This window comes from Diuraphis noxia, unplaced genomic scaffold, assembly GCF_037042655.1.
Source record: "Diuraphis noxia isolate RWA-SAM2 unplaced genomic scaffold, SU_Dnox_SAM2 contig0001, whole genome shotgun sequence".
NCBI lineage: Eukaryota > Metazoa > Arthropoda > Insecta > Hemiptera > Aphididae > Diuraphis > Diuraphis noxia.
The window spans coordinates 68,136,950-68,156,074 of NW_028301711.1; the positions used below are offsets into that span (position 1 = coordinate 68,136,950).

General features: G+C 29.3%; 5 protein-coding genes and 1 pseudogene across 5 annotated transcripts; 3 read left to right on the forward strand and 3 right to left on the reverse strand.

Moving 5' to 3' along the window:
- Positions 1 to 916: 916 nt before the first annotated feature.
- On the reverse strand, positions 917 to 2,299 carry LOC149061443 (uncharacterized). The gene is made up of 4 exons (XM_089215646.1): positions 1,819 to 2,299; positions 1,512 to 1,646; positions 1,244 to 1,440; positions 917 to 1,137 (listed from the first exon to the last, which is right to left on the reverse strand). Exons 1-4 carry the CDS (start codon positions 1,855 to 1,857, stop codon positions 981 to 983), a joined length of 528 nt encoding a protein of 175 aa, XP_089071772.1. The 5' UTR covers positions 1,858 to 2,299; the 3' UTR covers positions 917 to 980.
- A 319-nt stretch (positions 2,300 to 2,618) lies between these two features.
- Positions 2,619 to 7,051, forward strand: LOC149061444 (uncharacterized; annotated as a pseudogene).
- A 3,066-nt stretch (positions 7,052 to 10,117) lies between these two features.
- On the reverse strand, positions 10,118 to 11,197 carry LOC149061445 (uncharacterized). The gene has a single exon (XM_089215645.1). It carries the CDS (start codon positions 11,195 to 11,197, stop codon positions 10,187 to 10,189), a length of 1,011 nt encoding a protein of 336 aa, XP_089071771.1. The 3' UTR covers positions 10,118 to 10,186.
- Positions 11,198 to 11,347: 150 nt separating this feature from the next.
- On the reverse strand, positions 11,348 to 11,990 carry LOC149061446 (uncharacterized). The gene is made up of 3 exons (XM_089217552.1): positions 11,858 to 11,990; positions 11,526 to 11,701; positions 11,348 to 11,440 (listed from the first exon to the last, which is right to left on the reverse strand). The coding sequence occupies exons 1-3, from the start codon at positions 11,988 to 11,990 to the stop codon at positions 11,348 to 11,350; spliced, it is 402 nt and encodes a 133-aa protein (XP_089073678.1).
- A 1,728-nt stretch (positions 11,991 to 13,718) lies between these two features.
- LOC149061447 (uncharacterized) lies at positions 13,719 to 14,544 on the forward strand. The gene has a single exon (XM_089217553.1). It carries the CDS (start codon positions 13,792 to 13,794, stop codon positions 14,542 to 14,544), a length of 753 nt encoding a protein of 250 aa, XP_089073679.1. The 5' UTR covers positions 13,719 to 13,791.
- Positions 14,545 to 14,694: 150 nt separating this feature from the next.
- Positions 14,695 to 15,905, forward strand: LOC149061448 (uncharacterized). The gene is made up of 2 exons (XM_089214992.1): positions 14,695 to 15,360; positions 15,661 to 15,905. Exons 1-2 carry the CDS (start codon positions 14,697 to 14,699, stop codon positions 15,903 to 15,905), a joined length of 909 nt encoding a protein of 302 aa, XP_089071118.1. The 5' UTR covers positions 14,695 to 14,696.
- Positions 15,906 to 19,125: the final 3,220 nt, after the last annotated feature.

A 19,125-nucleotide genomic window follows, 5' to 3' on the forward strand; every position in this document is an offset into this window, starting at 1 on the left:
ACGTATAGTTCAGTGGATTAGTGCGTTAGGTTAATTTAATAAGTTAATTTCATGTTTCAGGTAAGTAAGTATAAATAATTCCCTCTACTCCCTTCACTACACACTAATCTACTGAACTGTACGTTCACATTTTTTTTACCATTTTTTTTTTACAACAGATTTAGTATATAATATGTTTACTGATGAAAAAAAACCTCAGTTCAAAGTATATGTTCCATCAGTTACATTATACTAGATTTTTTCATATTGATAGTCTGAAACATTACTATAAATATTATTCATCATGGTTCTACCTATAATCGTATCAAAATCAACCTTCGACATTCGTCCGTATAGTAAGAAGAGCGTTACAGTCGGTTTATTAATTAATAAACAAATTTCGATTATTGTGTTATTAGAATGTAAATTATCAAAGAAGATAATTACTTTAAACTTAGAACAATGGTTTACACTCATGTCTGAATCTAATTACATTTCAATTACTAATAATTTACACACCAGATGTAGACGAACAAAAATATCTGATAACTTTACATATTCAACTAATGTTAAGCAGAGTTCAATTACTTTACATATCAATGATGATTATATCACTTTATCACATATAGATTTATGTAGACTTAAACAGCTTCAACATTGTGTAGATCTCTACATTGCAGAAAAACAGAAACGTCTACCAAGTTACCAAGCTACATTTAACACAGCTTACGATCTAATAAAAAACGACGTCCGTGGTCTACCTATCAGTTGTCAGAGAAATGAATTCACAAACCAGTATATACAAAACTATGATTTTAGTTATTACACTCATCTGCAAAACGATGACACATCATTCCTATATGAAATATTACAATACCATTTTAATACAATGTCAGACTTAATACTTCAGGATTTAATAGTATAAAATAAACAAATATTTATATAATATATTGTATTGTTTATTCAATAAAAAACTCATTTTTTAAAAAAACATATAATAATTAGCCTATTATTTTACTTTTGATTGTACGACGTCCTGGGTCTTGTAGCATCGTGTCAAATATTGACTGCATGGTCTGATTCAAGCTTACATTCAATGTCTGGTCTTTTGACTTTTCGCTTGTATACAACTTAACACCAGCTTCACTAAACTTCCACCTATAATTATTATTTTTTAAATCATGAAATGAAGTGATAATAAAAATACCTATTGAAAAAGATTAACAATAGTTTAAAAAAAGTAAATTAATTATAAATTATTTACCTATCCTTAACCGGAACATTTTCAATATTTGAACATTTATAATGTGTTATCACCCAGTAATCTGTTGGCTTCTCCTCAAATGTAGTTTTTATCGTAATTAAACCGTCACCTTGTCGAAAAGTTAGCGAATTGAAAACTTCCTCATCATATTCTTCTGATCTTAAACGATCACCAACATTGTCTCTGTATGATGCATTCTATAAATGAAAAATATAATTTATATATATATATATATATTTTATTTATAATAAAAAATAATTTAACTAACCATTTTCATCTGCTTCTTATTTGTAGATTTTTTTTCATTCGTCTTCTCAACACCACGTTTTAAAGTGGTTTTTGTTTTAGATGTTGATGCTAACGGTTTAACTTTAGAGTCAACGGATTCACTGAAATGTTCATTCTATGGATCATAAAAATAATATTTTTAAAAATGTACAAGTGGTTTTATAACTGATATCTAAAAGAAACATATTTTATTTTTTTATGTTTCTTAATAATTATAACCATAACGTTGAGTAGTGTTACGACTGACCTCCAATTTGTTATTTGGTTTTTAAAAAAACTTTACTTACCTCTGATTCTGAAGAAATAATTGATGTTCTATAAGACATTTTTGAGCTGCGTTGTAGACTGTGTTGAGGACTGATGAACGTTAATGGTTTTACATTGGCTTTTATACACAGATATTAGCCACTACCACAATAATTTATATATGTAAAATGCTAATGTTAATAGCAATGACTTGAAAAACCTTTCTACAAACTTGTTTTACATGAACACAAGTGGCATTATATGAATTATTAAAGAAACAGGATCTAAAATAATCACCCGCCTTGAAAATCAGATTTGATATAACAACGTTAATGACCTCAAAAGACTTTTCAACAAATATGTAATATAAGCAATAATAGTATAATATATGTATATAATATTAACATTTATTAGAATCAAAAAAATAATTAGTATGAACCGGATTTCAGATATAAAAACGTTAAAGGTTAATAGCAATGACCTGAAAAAACATTTCCAAAAAAAAAATGATTATATATGAACAAGACATTATATGAACTGGTTAAAATATCAAATATAATTTAAAATAAATTAGAATGTATATATTCAAATAGACTTCTCATATAATAATGTAATAAGAATTTGCATGAAAGACTACAAACATGTTCTTACATGGACAAAAGAGAATGGTATTAAGTAATATAATGTACAATCATCTCAGGATTATGAGAGGTACCTAATACTCAATGTTCAAAGAGAGGGTTAAACTCTAGTATAAAACACCGAATTTTTAAACATAAAGTCATCAGTTCACCAGCAGCTCTAACAGACCAAGAAGCTACAGAACAGCAACCATCCTCGACTCTCCAGCAAAACAGTTACATCAGAACAGACCATCAAAAACGTAAAACATCTTCAACAACAATAGCAACCGTCAGCCAGACTCAGAAAACAGTCAACAGTCAGACTTAGAATACTTCAACACTAACTATGTAAGTACCTATTTTATTATTTTATTAAAACTTTTAATCTTTACTCCTATTTTAAAAAAAAAACTAGAAACAGAATAACAATGATTTAAACACATCATCATTATAATAATATAGTTTTATGATAATATTATCTATGTTTATATATTATATGATAAAATGTTAACATCATATTTATAAGATAGTAATTACATTTTATTACACATCAGCAATCTACTATTAACGAACATAACCTTAAAAATATATACCGTCTCTATCACCATAGAACAGTTAGCACTATCACCGCTTAATATTATCACCGAACGCAATATTTATTATTTTATAATATTTGATATCAATAATATAAAAAAATGTTATATTATCATAGTATAATATTCAATATTTACATAAAAATATTACAATTTGAGCTAAGTTTTTATAATTGAAATAAGTAGTATAATATTCTTATTCTAATAAGAATTCAATAAGACTGTCTGCTATTAGATATAAAAAATATGTCTATCTATAATGAATTGTATGTATTCATTTAACATTGAACACAGTTATAGTAATATATGATATGTGTTCCTATATTTTAATCTTCATGATTATGTTTTTATAAAGTTCATTTAATTTAGATAAAAATTAAATTATTTACAATACAGTTGGTTAATATATTTTATTACATTTTTTTTCTATATTAAATTGTAGGTATTCATTTAAAATTATTCAAAGGAAAAAAATAAATTTAATATACAACAAATACACAGGTATAAGTAATAGATGATGTGTGTACCTATATTTTTAAACTTCATGAATATCATAGTATAATATTCAATATTTACATAAAAATATCTCAATTTGAGCTAAGTTTTTATAATTGAAATAGGTAGTATAATATTCTAATTCTAATAAGTATTCAATAAGACTGTCTGCTATTAGATATAAAAAATATAGTTATCTATAACAAATTGTATGTATTCATTTAACATTAGACAGGAGAAAAAATAAATTTAGTATACAACAAATACACAGTTATAAGTAATATATATTAATATGTGTACCTACATTTTAATCTTCATGATTATATCTTTTTATAAAGTTCATTTAATTTAGATAAAAATTAAATTACATACAATACAGTTGATTAATAATATATTAGATTATTACAGTTTTTCTATATTAAATTGTAGGTATTCATTTAAATTATTCAAGGGAAAAAATAAATTTAGTATATAACAAGTATACAGTTATAAGTAATATATATTTGTGTACCTACATTTTTAAACTTCATGATAATATTTTTATAAAGTCCATTTAATTTAGATAAAAATTAAATTGTGTACAATACAGTTGGTTAATATATTTTATTACATTTTTTCCATCTATCTTTATTAAATTTTATGTATTCATTTAACATTATTCAAGGGAAAAATAAATAAATTTATTATACAGCAAATACACAGGTTTAAGTAATATATGATGTGTGTACCTATATTTTTTAAACTTCATAGTATAATATTCAATATTTACATAAAAATATCTCAATTTGAGTTAACTTTTAATAATTTAAATAGGTAGTATAATATTCTAATTCTAATAAGTATTCAATAAGACTGGCTGCTATTAGATATAAAAAAATATATCTATCTATGACAAATTGTATGTATTCATTTAACATTAGACAGGAGAAAAATAAATTTAGTACACAACAAATACGCAGTTATATATAATATGTGTACCTACATTTTTAAACTTAATTTTTTATTTTTATAAAGTTAATTTAATTCAGATAAAAATTATATTATATACAATACAGTTGTTTAACATATTTTATAATTAGATTTTTCCGTCTATGTTTCTATGATTTAACATACTGTGTATTAACATTAATGAATTTGAAATAATATTACAGACAATGGATTCAAAAAACAAAGATGAACTTATGAATAAATATCAATATAATTTACAAACCATGGAATCATTAAGATTAGGGAATATTGAAGATAATAAAAATAATATATTAGAAACGAAAGAAATTAATAAAAAAATTAAAGAAATAAAACATAACATTTATTTAATCAGGATATGTTCATCATCAAATGAATTTGAAATCAATAAATTAAGAGATAAATTGTTTTCTTTAAAAGAAAAAAAAAGAGAAATATTTAATAAATATGGTAATAAATATATTGATTATGTTAGAAAAATGGAAATCTGTTATGGAGAAAGATATAGTATGGATATGATGATACGTTGTCAAACATTTCATGACATTTACTTTTCTAAGAAATTATGATTTTAATTTAATGTTTATAGCTATGTTTTTTTGCTTGTAAAAATAAAAACAATTATTATTTAATGATGATGTGTGTTACTATTTTAATATTTTATTACTAGCAGATAGTTTGCAAATATCTATATAATTTGCAGAAACATGACATCATACATCAAAACAGAAATTAATGAAGTGTTGAAACAACAGGTGGAAAATCAGAAATATGGTGAAAGAGAAGAAAAAAAATTTAAAAAAATGATTAACGATATTAATATTAAAATCAAAAAAACAAACCTGAAGTCGACTAGGGAAAATTTATTAAAAAAAAAAAAGAAATTAAAGGTGATTACGATGAATCTAATCATATAGGTTATCGATGCCAACAAAGTTGTATATTGCATTTATCATACCTATATGATTTATTAAATAATAATTAAGTTTTTAATTTCTTTTTTTTTAAACTAGTTGCTTAGGTTTGCTGAATATTGTATGATTTATACTATAAAAAATAATAAAGTGATTACAATATTATTATTGTTTATTATATTTTTTTTTTCATTTAATTTATTTTCAGCTTAATTATGAAAAGAAAAATGGTGACAAAACGTCAGCGAATGACATATGCTGATGAAGGAATATTTGAAATTGAAAGATTTAAAAAATGTTCAAAAACTTTTATAGTTAAGAATAATTTAAAATTTTTAGACTACACACTTTTTTTTAACTATACTTTAGACAAAATAATTCCAAAGTTAAAGGAATCATGTCTACAAACATCTATAAAATTTAATTTATATGTAGATAGTGTATATGAACGAATTATCACACAAGAAGTACAGGATATAGCATTTAAAACCTCTAATACACTTGCATGTAATTCCTCTGATTTTAATAAATTACTGAATGGGATGTTCAATAAATTATTAAGTGAAGAAGATGATTTTTTAGCAAAAGCTTCTGGCTGGTCACTTAAAACAATAGATGCATTACAATTGAGAATTAATATAGTAAATCCTCTCAGAGGAGGAACGTATCTAGATCTTCCTGAATATATCAAAGATAAAAGAGCAGTCATAAATGTAAAAAATAATGATGTTAAATGTTTTAAATATTCAATACTATCAAAGTTTGACAATCGTTCAAATAAAACTTATTTTAATAAGAAATATTTTGAAATGTTAGAAAAAAAAAGTGGCTTAGATTTTAAATGTATAGATTTTCCTACACCAATCAGTCAGATAAAAAAATTTGAACGTATAAATAATGTATCAATTAATATTTATAGTTTAAATGATAAAAAACATATTTTCCCTCTATATATTTGTAATACTGAAAGAAAAAAACATTTTGATCTACTTTTGTTTAATAATAATAACACATCACACTATTGTTATATAAAAAATTTTTCAAGATTTATTAGAAGTCAGAAAACTAAAAACTGTTCCAGATTAATTATCTGTAAAAGATGTTTTACTACTTTTAGTGAAAAGCCATGTAAAAGCAAACTTTGGGGTAAGAAAGGGTTGAGTGAACACCAGCATAATTGTAGAAAGAACCAATTAGGGAGACCAATAATGTTTGAAAAGGGGGATGATGATTTTATTTATTTTAAAAACTATAAAAATACACAGAGAATACCAATTGTTATTTATGCAGATTTTGAATGTATTTTAACTCCTAAAAATAAGTCTAGTGAATTTAATAGTTACGAAAAATCTAAAACTTATGCTACACATTTACATGAAATTATGAGCTATGGGTTTTATGTCAAAGTTAACTATGATGTTATATCAAAAGAACTAGTAAAACAGTTCAAAATTCCGAGAAAGGTGGTAATTTATAGAGGTGAAAATGCTGCAAAAAAATTTATGGAAAATATGATTGTTATTGGAAATAATATTAATAAAATTTATCAAACAAATAAACCGATGAATAAATTAACTAAAGAAGAAGAAAGTAATTTTAAAAATACTAAGTTTTGTGGAAAATGTTCGAGACATTTTAAAAATAATAATTTAATTAAAGTTCGAGATCACTGTCATTTTACTGGTAAATATAGACAATGTCTTTGTCTTCAATGTAATTTTGAAATAATTAACCCCTCATTCGTACCAATTTTCTTCCATAATTTATCGTACGATAGTCATTTCATAATTCGGGAACTTGGTTGTAATGATAAAGATATTCACGTTATTCCTAATTCGTCAGAAAAATATATATCCTTTAGTAAAGAAATCGCACATAGATTTAGTATTAAATTTGTCGATACATTCCGTTTCATGAGCGAATCATTAAGTAAACTTGCATTAAATTTATCTGAAGATAAGTTGAGGTTTAGAGAAACTCTTAAAAATTTTTCCATGAAAGCATTAGATCTAGTCACTCAAAAAGGAATCTTCCCTTATGAATATGTCGATAGTTGGAGTAAATTAGATGATACTTTCTTACCATCAAAGTCTGAATTTTATAACTCTTTGACAGACGAAAAAATAAGCGATAAAGATTATATGCATGCTAAAAATATATGGCGAACATTCGATATAAAGACTTTAGGTGAGTATAGCGATCTTTATTTAAAGACTGACGTTACCATACTGGCTGACGTGTTTGAAAATTTTAGAGACTTATGTTTATCTACTCTCAGATTAGATCCTGCTCATTACATGACTGCTCCTGGATTTGCTTTTGATTGTATGCTTAAGTACACTAAGGTAAAATTGGAAAGGTTAAAGGATTACAACATGCTCCTCTTTTTTGAAAACTCAATCCGGGGGGGCATTTGTCAATCAACTAAAAGATATGTTAAAGCAAATATACCAAATATTGAAGGACTGGACTATAATTCGAATGAACCAATCACATGGATTACATATCTTGACTGTGTAAATTTGTATGGTAAATCTATGTTAACAGAATTGCCTTTCAAAGATTTTGAGTGGGTTAATGATCTCAATATCGATGTCACTAAAATTGCCGATGATTCAGAAGTTGGGTATATATTAGAAGTTGATATCGAGTACCCTAAGTATTTACATAAAAGTCATAATGATTTCCCATTTTTACCCATTAATGAGTGTCCTCCTAATTCTAAAGCTAAGAAATTGCTTACTACATTATCATCAAAAAAAAACTATATAGTACATTATAAAAACTTAAAACAGGCGATTTTAAACGGTATTAAAGTGACGAAAATTCATCGAGCTATTAGCTTTTCACAAAGCAAATGGATGGCATCATACATTGAATTGTGTACAACTATGAGAGTTGAAGCTAAAAACGAGTTTGAAAAAAATTTTTGGAAGTTGTTAATCAATAGCGTTTTCGGTAAATGTATGGAAAATGTTCGCGCAAGAACTTCTATAAAACTTGTTTCATCAGCAAAAAAAGCTAGGAAATTAATGGTTAAAACTAATTTTAAAGACAGAACTATATACACTGAGAATCTTATGGCTATTCATCAGCGTAAGGAAATCATTAAATTTGACAAGGCAATTTATGTAGGATTCGCAATTTTAGATGTTTCAAAAACATTTATGTATGACTTTCATTATAATGTAATGAAAAAAAAATATGGTGCTAAAATTAGTTCTTTGTATTCAGATACTGATTCGTTGGTATACGCTATCCAAACAACAAATTTTTTCGATGATTTAAAAAATAGTTTACTACCATATTTTGATACATCTAATTATCCTAAAGACCATTATTGTTTCAGTGAGACACATAAAAATCAACCAGGATATTTTAAGGATGAAATGAAAGGAATAATTCTAAAAGAATTTGTCTCATTAAGACCGAAATTATATGCGTATAAAACTGTACATAGTGTTGAGGAAAAAAAAGCAAAAGGTGTAAAAAAGTATATAATTAAAAATCACATGAAATTTGAAAATTACATGGATATATTAAATGCATTTATAAACCATATAACTGTTGAGGATAAACAAACTCATAGAAAAATGAATTTTATTCAATCCAATAAACATATTGTCCATTCGAAAACTATGACTAAGCTTGTTCTTAGTGCTAACGATGATAAACGTTATATAATGGATGATGGGATTAATACATTGGCTTATGGCCACTATAAATTAAAAAACTTTATATATCCGCAATCGAAATAAACAAAAAGCGCTATCTATCAGTATTATATAATGTTTTAATTGTTAAATGTTTCATGTAAATAAACAAATTTTTATTGTTATCAAAGAAAAACAGTAAAAAGGTAAAATATAATAATATGATAAAAATAATATAATATAAAATTTTATTTTAATATATCTGACAACGTTATCCATGAATTATAACTTGTATCAAAACCTAACCACTTGACAAACATTTTATTCCCAACTTTTTTTATAACACGTTCAACAAGAAAGGTGTTTGGAAAATCAGTTAATTTAATTTCTTGTTCATAAAAACCACCTAAGATTATATTGTTCGATTCATCTTTTAATTGATACGTTACTGGATTTGTATGTAAAATTTTTGAAATTGTAAATATTTCTGTCGTCCAATTTGGTGTGTATCCCTTATCAAATATATGTTTATATTTAGATATTCTTACTTTGTCATTAATTTTAAATTTTGGTTTGTATAATGTTTTGATATTTGTATGTGTGTTAAGTTTAATTTTGTTTGCATCCATTCGAGCTTCACTTGGTGTACATTTAATTGTTCTATGTTTTGTATTATTATAGTTTTGTATAATTTTTGATATTGTATTATACCAATTCCATGTACCTGTTGCAGTAAAATGTTTATATATTTTATTTTTAAGAGTTTGTATTACACGTTCACAAATTGAACACTTAATGACACTGAATGAACTATAATGTTTAATTTTATATTTTTTCATTAAATCTTGAAATTGATTATTATAAAATTCTGTACCATTATCTGTCTGTAACAATTTTGGATTAGCTTTTTTCAATATATTAAACATAGCTTTTGTACATTCCTCCGCTGTTTTATTTTTCAATGCTTCTACCCATACATACTTGGTAAATGTATCAATTATGATTAAAATGAATTTAAAACCTTTATTTTGTCTAGAATGTGACTGCATGTCTATTAAATCAGCTTGCCAGAGATCATCTTTAAACCGTGTAACTACGCTACGTCTAGGAAATATTTTTCTCGCTGGTCGATGTAGCTCATTAGCTATATTCTCTAAGGTTGTCATTATACTATAATATTCCTCTCACGTAATTCTTCTAAAATAGATATGATTTCATTACTAACGCCAGTATTACCAACTCTTTGTGATGATGTTAAAAGATTTAATCTAGTTACTAATTCATTTGGATCATCATAATAAACTAACTGTGTTTGAGGTATTACATCTTTATATAAACCAGAACCTTTCTTAGCATGTGGTGATGCAGTAAAATTAAACATCTTTTCAACTGGAGGATCTACAGACATAGAACTGTTTGCTGTAGGGTTAAAATCAAATGGTTCATTTGTTATGGTTGTATTATTATGAACGTTACTACGTTTAGCACTCGAACTAGATAAATGTTCGTTTAATTGTTTAAAGCTTATCCGAGGAGCTCTAGAGTTATTAATTTTAACTATTTCTTCGTTTAACTGTTTTTCTTCATTTTTCATTCTTTCGTAGAGAGGTTTTACAACGGTCGCCCATTTATGAAACTTTGAGGTTTTTGGTTTCCCATCCGCTTTTAAATGAACTCGAGAAGTTTTCAAAATATCGTAATAAGATTCCATATCTTGTATAGTTGTATTTTTTGGTTCTTTCTCACATAATAAAGACTGTAGTCCTAATGTCCATGGATAGTATTTATTAAGCAGCTGTAAGTTACCATGGCTAAAAGTTACAGAGTAATCTCCTATTTTGTAAGAATCACTAGTTCTATCATAATGTAAACCATAAGATTTATCATAACGTTGTGATTTAGGACGTTCAAAAAAATTTACAAATGTCGAATTTAATTCATCATCTTCATTTTCTCCACTAGTGTATGAGGTTTCTGCATTTTTATAATCAGCTAGTTGTAAGTTACACGATGTATTTTTTTCTATTTTTGTACTGAGTGGTTCAGTTATTGGTTTAAATGCTTCACGGAAATAGTTATCTGAATCTATAATACCACGTTTCATTTCCATTATTTTTCGTTTAATATTTTTTTTTGATATTATTAAATTTTTCAGCAAAACTTTTTCTTTGTTCATAGTAAATAATAAACTCAATATTACTGTATCGTATGACCACTGGCAAGACTATGTAGATAATAACAATGTTACATTATATATATATATTATATATATATAATTATTTTATTTTAATAAACGTATGAAAACCACATCTATATCTTCCTTCATTCATTTCTCGAGTTTTATCAATAACCATAAACCCATAATCACTTTGATTCCAACATAAATGAGAAATTTTCCGAAATTCTGAGAAATCCATATCTGTCGACGAATGATCATTGAATATATGACGTAAATTCATGTCATCTTGTTTCAGAATTATTAAAAAGTTTGAGTTATCTCTTACCAACTGTTTTGGTATTTTAGAATATGTTTGTGCTAAATAAAATACGGAGCTAGCACCTGAATGTCTACAGATGCTAAAGTATTCTCTAATAACAGACTGTGAGTCACATATTACATCATCAAAAATTATAATAGAATTTTTCTTAGTTAAGTTAGGTTTTATAACTTTATCTGCGTTTGTAAATATGAACAAATTAGCACCTTGTATATCATCCATTATTTTTTTTAACAAAACATATTTTTCTTGATTAGAGGTTTTAGAGTATAAATAAATATTTTCAAATCTTAACCCGTTTTCATGTGTGATTAGATTGTACATTATATTTGTTTTACCCGATCCACTAGGACCAACTAATATAGCACGTATAGTATCAGGTAATAACGAACCATGTCTTGATGGTTTTTTCGATATTTGTACATCTACGTTTATTATTTCTAATTTATCTTTCTGTTCAATTAAATCCATTTTCTTATAAATACTCAAAGATTTTTATTTTATATTCAGTTATTGATGATGCGTTCAACTCGAAAGTGTAAATCGAAAAAGACTGGTAAAGGTATTGTAAACTCTCTTATAAATAGTCTTCCGTTTGAATCTCATGTTCCAGGTTATCAGTTTTGTGGGCCAGGTACAAAATTAAAAAAAAGATTAAATCGTGGTGACATAGGAATAAATCCATTGGATACTGCTTGTCGTGATCACGATATTGCGTATGCATCTAGTAAAAATTTAAACGATAGACATAAAGCTGATGAAGTGTTAGAAAATCGTGCTTGGGAAAGATTTAAAGCTATAGATACTCCTAAAAAGGAGAAAATTGTTGCGTATGCAGTAACAAACGCGATGAAAGCTAAAAGAAAAATAGGAATGGGTTATAAAAAGAAACGTGCTACAAAAATAAAAAATCTTATGATAGCAGTAAAGAAAAAAAGAATGTCTAAGAAAAAAAATGGTAGCAAAAGACTGATTTTACCACCGAGACAAACAGGAGGTGTAATTCCCTTAATACCTATATTTGCGGGATTGTCAGCACTTGGTAGCTTAATGTCTGGAGGTGCTAGTGTGTATAATGCAATTCAAAATTCAAAAAGAAAAAAAGGTAGTGGTTTAAATTTAAACAAAAACAAGGTATGGAAAAAAAACTGTTAAATACGCTACCTAACAGACCGCTTTCGTCAGAAGATATTATAAAATGTATAACAAAGTTGAAAATCAATCATTTCCGTGGAGTGTTTTCACGTGATAACTTACCTAAAAAACCGTATGTAAATGAATGTGGTATTTTAAACTTAGATATATCTTCAGGTAATGGAAGTCATTGGGTAGCGTTTCATAAAAATAAAGATAAAGTAGTATATTTTGATAGCTTTGGTGATTTACCTCCACCAATTGAATTACAACACTATTTTAAAGAGTATAAAATAATATATAATTATTCTAACTATCAAGATTTCAATTCATTCAACTGTGGACATTTATGTCTTGAATTTTTATTATGCATGAATCTGTTACATTAAGTTTGACTGGAAACACAACTTTATTATCCACGAATTATTTCCCACCTCTTAACGTTTACGAGGATTCGGAAATAGCTTTGTTATATTTGAAAACACGAAATTTATTTCCAAACATAAATTTAACTAATAACCGACTGGAGATAGATGTAATTCCGTCATTAAATCATGCGCATAAACAAAAAACGTTTATATGTATTTTGGAAGAAGGATGTTATGAAATTGAAGATATTAACAACAAAATTAAGAAAGAGTTATATCACTTCAATAATGAATGGGGAACACAGCTAACATTCAACGTATCTATTGATCACGTCGATTTTAGAACATACATTAAATGCAATGGAAGACTAAAGTTAAATGTTCCAAACAGTATAGCATCTGTTTTTGGATTTGAAAAGAGAACCTATGGACCATTACATGAAGATCTTCGTTCGGGAAAAGCTGCTAATTTAAACACAATTAACTCTATAAAAGTTATGTGTAATATAGCACATGGGTCATTCAACAATCAACTTCAAAGTCATTCAATATATGAGTTTTTCCCTAGTGGAAGAACTGGATCGAAAGTAGTTCAGTCGCCACCAAATTTGATATATTACAGATTAAACAAAACAGTCATTAATTCAATAACTGTACAGTTAGTTGATCAAAACAATAATCCGATCGATATCTTTAATGAGACATTGACAGTTGCTCTGCATATTAAGCGTCACTAGTTTCATTATTAAATTTATATCTCAGATATTAGAATGTACGAGTCAGTCACTTTAAGTTTAACCGGGGACAAAACCACATTATCTGCAAATTATTTTCCGTCTATAAACCTTTACGAAGATTCAGAAATTGCTTTGTTATGTTTGCAGACATTTAATTCATTCCCGAATATCAATAAACATAATAATAAATTTGCTATAGAAGTAGGTGATCATAATAATAATAATGATCGTATGTGGTGTTATATTAAACTGGAAGAGGGATGTTATGAAATTAAAGATATTAAGCATCGCGTTAAGGAACAAATAAATATTTATAATGAAAAATTCAAAACTCAGTTAACATGTGACATTTCGGTTGATCCTAACGATTTCAGATCAAATATAAAATGTAATGGAATACTACACTTTGAGATTGCACATAGCATGGCACCTGTATTGGGTTTTGAAAAACGAGAATATAAGCCAGAGTATGAAAGACTCTTATCTACTCATAGATCGGAAAAACCTATGAATTTAAACACAATTAATTCTATAAAAGTAATGTGTAATATAGCTCAAGGATCATTCAACAACCATCTTCAAAGTCATTCGATTTATGAGTTTTTCCCTAGTGAAACGCTAGGATCGAAAGTAGTACAGTCACCGTCAAATTTAATATATTACAAATTGAATAAAACAAATATTGATACGATAACCGTTCAGTTAGTTGATCAAGATCATAAATTGATTAACAATTTTGGTGAGGCATTGACAATCGTGTTACATATTAAACGTTACGGATCTTGATATGGGATTAAAATTCAATATAAATCCGCTACTTCAGATCAGTTCAACTAGTCATAAGACTAAAGTGGTACCGGTAACATCAAATAAAGTAAAAAAATTGACGTTGAAAAATAAAAAAATTTTGCAAGCTCTAGGTTATCAATTAAAACAAAATGCCTGAAAGTGATATTTTAGATATAAGTTCACGGTACGAGACGGATTCTAAAATAACGAAAATTGAATATCATTCATATACACCGTACACAACATCGTTTAATAATAATGATGAAATACGAATATCAGTACAGCAAACAGATGTTTATCCGTATCTACACGAGAGCTTTATTTTTTTAGAAGGAACAATATCTGAACCTGATAAAGTGAAACTGTGTAATAATGGTTATTCATACCTCTTCGAACAAATACGATTAGAAATAAATGGAATAGAAGTAGATAGCACACGTGTTCTTGGAATCACAAGCTCGCTGAAAGGATACTTATCTGGTACACCAGATAACTATAATTGTTACGAAAATTCTGGCTGGAATTTGAAAAATGGAACACAATTAACAAACGATAAAGGTGAATTCAGTGCTTGCATTCCATTGAAATATTGGTTAGGACTGTTTGAAGATTATAAAAAAATATTAGTAAATTCAAGATTGGAATTAATATTAACTCGAAGTCATACTGATTTAAATGCGTTAAGTCTTAAAAGTGATATAGTTGCTGCTTCAGGTAAAGTTGTATTAAATAAAATAGTCTGGAAGGTTCCGCATATTACTGTTGATGATGAAGAAAGGTTAAAATTATTGAAACTTGTAGAAAAAGAAAAAAGTTTGTTTATTCCTTTTAGATCTTTTGAAACTTTTGAATATCCTGAACTCGGGACTACTAAAAAAGTAGTATGGAACTTGAAAACCGCTTCAAAATTAGAAAAACCACGATTTATTATAATTGGATTACAAAAAGGTCGTAAAAATACACTAACAAAAGATTGTAGTATATTCGACCATTGTAATCTAACGAACGTTAAAGTATTTCTAAACTCGATTGCATATCCGTATGATAATTTGAATTTAGATTTTTCAAAAAATAATTTTACATTATTATATGATATGTATACATCGTTTCAAGAATCGTATTACGAAAAAAGTATACGGAACCCTATATTGAGTCCATCTACTTTTCTTTCGAACGCACCCATTATAGTTATTGATACTTCAAAACAGAATGATTCGGCAACAGCCTCAGCAGTGGATGTTCAATTGGAAATTGAAGCATCGGAATCTCTTACAGGTGTAACTGCTTATTGTTTGTTAATTCATGATCGGATTGTAGAATATGTACCTTTTACTAGAGAAGTAAGAAAACTTGTGTAATTTTATTGAACAAAATAAAAAAAGTTTATTAAATAATTTGTGTTCTTTACTTGAAATATAATTTTTATAAAAATATTTGATTGAAAAAATTTTAAAAAACGGGGAAAAATAGTTGATACGGTAAATATTTTTGTGTAAGGCGCAAATAGGTGGACAATCTTGTGTAATCACCGTATTGTGTTACGCGGTAAATCAGAGTGCTCCAAGCGAGAATTTTCCCCTTGAAAAAAAAAAATTACCGTGGAAAAGCTGGCTGTGAACATACAAATATATACTACTGCAAGGTTTTAAATCTTTTTGACAATGTTCCGGAAGGTTCGGATGTAGTTTGATAGTATATTCGGAAAGCCAGGAAAATTCTCTACAAGTTAAATATTATTCTATAGTGCACACGGGTCTTGCTTGCACAGCAATAAACGCGGGAACGGCCAGGGGACCGTATTTCAGACGATCGATCGGTACAGGCGGGCGCAAGGTTTTAAATTTTTTTGACAATGTTCCGAAAGGTGGCGAAGGGATTAGATAGTATATTCAGAAAGCCAGGAAATTTCTCTACAAGTTAAATATTAATCTATAGTGCACACGGGTCTTGGTTGCACAGCAATAAACGCGGGAACGGCCAGGGGACCGTATTTCAGAAGATCGATCGGTACAGGCGGGCGCAAGGTTTTAAATTTTTTTGACAATGTTCCGAAAGGTTGGCAGGTCATTCGATAGTATATTCGGAAAGCCATGAAAATTCTCTACAAGTTAAATATTAATCTATAGTGCACACGGGTCTTGGTTGCACAGCAATAAACGCGGAAACGGCCAGGGGACCGTATTACAGACGATCGATCGGTACAGACGGGCGCAAGGTATTAAATTTTTTTGACAATGTTCCGGAAGGTGGTGCAACGATTAGATGGTATATTCGGAAAGCCAGGAAAATTCACTACAAGTTAAATATTAGTCTATAGTGCACACGGGTCTTGGTTGCACAGCAATAAACGCGGGATCGGCCAGGGGACCGTATTTCAGACGATCGATCGGTACAGGCGGGCGCATGGTTTTAAATTTTTTTGACAATGTTCCGGAAGTTTGGGAAGTAGTTTGATAGTATATTCGGAAAGCCAGGAAAATTCTCTACAAGTTAAATATTAGTCTATAGTGCAAGCGCGTCTTGGTTGCACAGCAATAAACGCGGGAACGGCCAAGGGACCGTATTTCAGACGATCGATCGGTACAGGCGGGCGCGTGGTTTTCAATTTTTTTGAAAATGTTCCGGACGGTGGCGAAGGGAGAAGATAGTATATTCGGAAAGCCAGGAAAATTCTTTACAAGTTAAATATTTGTCTATAGTGCTCACACGTCTTGGTTGCACAGCAATAAACGCGGGAACGGTCAGGGGACCGTATTTCAGACGATCGATCGGTACAGACGGGCGCAAGGTATTAAATTTTTTTGACAATGTTCCGGAAGGTGGTGCAACGATTAGATGGTATATTCGGAAAGCCAGGAAAATTCTCTACAAGTTAAATATTATTCTATAGTGCACACGGGTCTTGCTTGCACAGCAATAAACGCGGGAACGGCCAGGGGACCGTATTTCAGACGATCGATCGGTACAGGCGGGCGCAAGGTTTTAAATTTTTTTGACAATGTTCCGAAAGGTGGCGAAGGGATTAGATAGTATATTCAGAAAGCCAGGAAATTTCTCTACAAGTTAAATATTAATCTATAGTGCACACGGGTCTTGGTTGCACAGCAATAAACGCGGGAACGGCCAGGGGACCGTATTTCAGAAGATCGATCGGTACAGGCGGGCGCAAGGTTTTAAATTTTTTTGACAATGTTCCGAAAGGTTGGCAGGTCATTCGATAGTATATTCGGAAAGCCATGAAAATTCTCTACAAGTTAAATATTAATCTATAGTGCACACGGGTCTTGGTTGCACAGCAATAAACGCGGGAACGGCCAGGGGACCGTATTTCAGAAGATCGATCGGTACAGGCGGGCGCAAGGTTTTAAATTTTTTTGACAATGTTCCGGAAGTTTGGGAAGTAGTTTAATAGTATATTCGGAAAGCCAGGAAAATTCTCTACAAGTTAAATATTAGTCTATAGTGCAAGCGCGTCTTGGTTGCACAGCAATAAACGCGGGAACGGCCAAGGGACCGTATTTCAGACGATCGATCGGTACAGGCGGGCGCGTGGTTTTCAATTTTTTTGAAAATGTTCCGGAAGGTGGCGAAGGGAGAAGATAGTATATTCGGAAAGCCAGGAAAATTCTCTACAAGTTAAATATTTGTCTATAGTGCTCACGCGTCTTGGTTGCACAGCAATAAACGCGGGAACGGCCAGGGGACCGTATTTCAGACGATCGATCGTTACAGGCGGGCGCAAGGTTTTAAATTTTTTTGACAATGTTCCGGAAGGTGGTGCAGCGATTAGATGGTTTATTCAGAAAGCCAGGAAAATCCTCTACAAGTTAAATATTATTCTATAGTGCACACGGGTCTTGCTTGCACAGCAAGAAGCGCGGGAACGGACAGGGGACCGTATTTCAGACGATCGATCGATACAGGCGGCCTTCGGTTTATAATTTTTTTTAAAATGTTCCGGTAGGTGGCAAAGCGATTCGATAGTATATTCGGAAAGCCAGGAAAATTCTCTACAATATAATTATAAATCTAGAGTGCACACGGGTCTCTGTTACACAGCAATAAGCGCGGGAACGGCCAGGGGACCGTATTTCAGACGATCGATCGGTACAGTCGGGCGCAAGGTTTTTAATTATTTTGACAATGTTCCGGAAGTTTGGGAAGTAGTTTGATAGTATATTCGGAAAGCCAGGAAAATTCTCTACAAGTTAAATATTAGTCTATAGTGCAAGCGCGTCTTGGTTGCACAGCAATAAACGCGGGAACGGCCAAGGGACCGTATTTCAGACGATCGATCGGTACAGGCGGGCGCGTGGTTTTCAATTTTTTTGAAAATGTTCCGGACGGTGGCGAAGGGAGAAGATAGTATATTCGGAAAGCCAGGAAAATTCTTTACAAGTTAAATATTTGTCTATAGTGCTCACACGTCTTGGTTGCACAGCAATAAACGCGGGAACGGTCAGGGGACCGTATTTCAGACGATCGATCGGTACAGACGGGCGCAAGGTATTAAATTTTTTTGACAATGTTCCGGAAGGTGGTGCAACGATTAGATGGTATATTCGGAAAGCCAGGAAA

What these genes read in the sequence shown, in the direction of transcription:
- LOC149061443 (XM_089215646.1), bottom strand. Translation starts at nt 1,857, where the DNA reads ATGTCTTATAGAACATCAATTATTTCTTCAGAATCAGAG. An exon ending in ATAAGAAGCAGATGAAAATG is followed by an intron (nt 1,441 to 1,511) that starts GTTAGTTAAATT and finishes TTTCATTTATAG; the next exon opens with AATGCATCATACAGAGACAA. An exon ending in AATGTTCCGGTTAAGGATAG is followed by an intron (nt 1,138 to 1,243) that starts GTAAATAATTTA and finishes TAATAATTATAG; the next exon opens with GTGGAAGTTTAGTGAAGCTG.
- LOC149061446 (XM_089217552.1), bottom strand. Translation starts at nt 11,990, where the DNA reads ATGGATTTAATTGAACAGAAAGATAAATTAGAAATAATAAACGTAGAT. An exon ending in AGTTGGTCCTAGTGGATCGG is followed by an intron (nt 11,702 to 11,857) that starts GTAAAACAAATA and finishes TCATATTTACAA; the next exon opens with ACGCAGATAAAGTTATAAAA. An exon ending in CTAAAATACCAAAACAGTTG is followed by an intron (nt 11,441 to 11,525) that starts GTAAGAGATAAC and finishes ATTCGTCGACAG; the next exon opens with ATATGGATTTCTCAGAATTT.
- LOC149061447 (XM_089217553.1), top strand. Translation starts at nt 13,792, where the DNA reads ATGTACGAGTCAGTCACTTTAAGTTTAACCGGGGACAAAACCACATTA.
- LOC149061448 (XM_089214992.1), top strand. Translation starts at nt 14,697, where the DNA reads ATGCCTGAAAGTGATATTTTAGATATAAGTTCACGGTACGAGACGGAT. An exon ending in ACTTGTAGAAAAAGAAAAAA is followed by an intron (nt 15,361 to 15,660) that starts GTTTGTTTATTC and finishes CATCGTTTCAAG; the next exon opens with AATCGTATTACGAAAAAAGT.
- LOC149061445 (XM_089215645.1), bottom strand. Translation starts at nt 11,197, where the DNA reads ATGAACAAAGAAAAAGTTTTGCTGAAAAATTTAATAATATCAAAAAAA.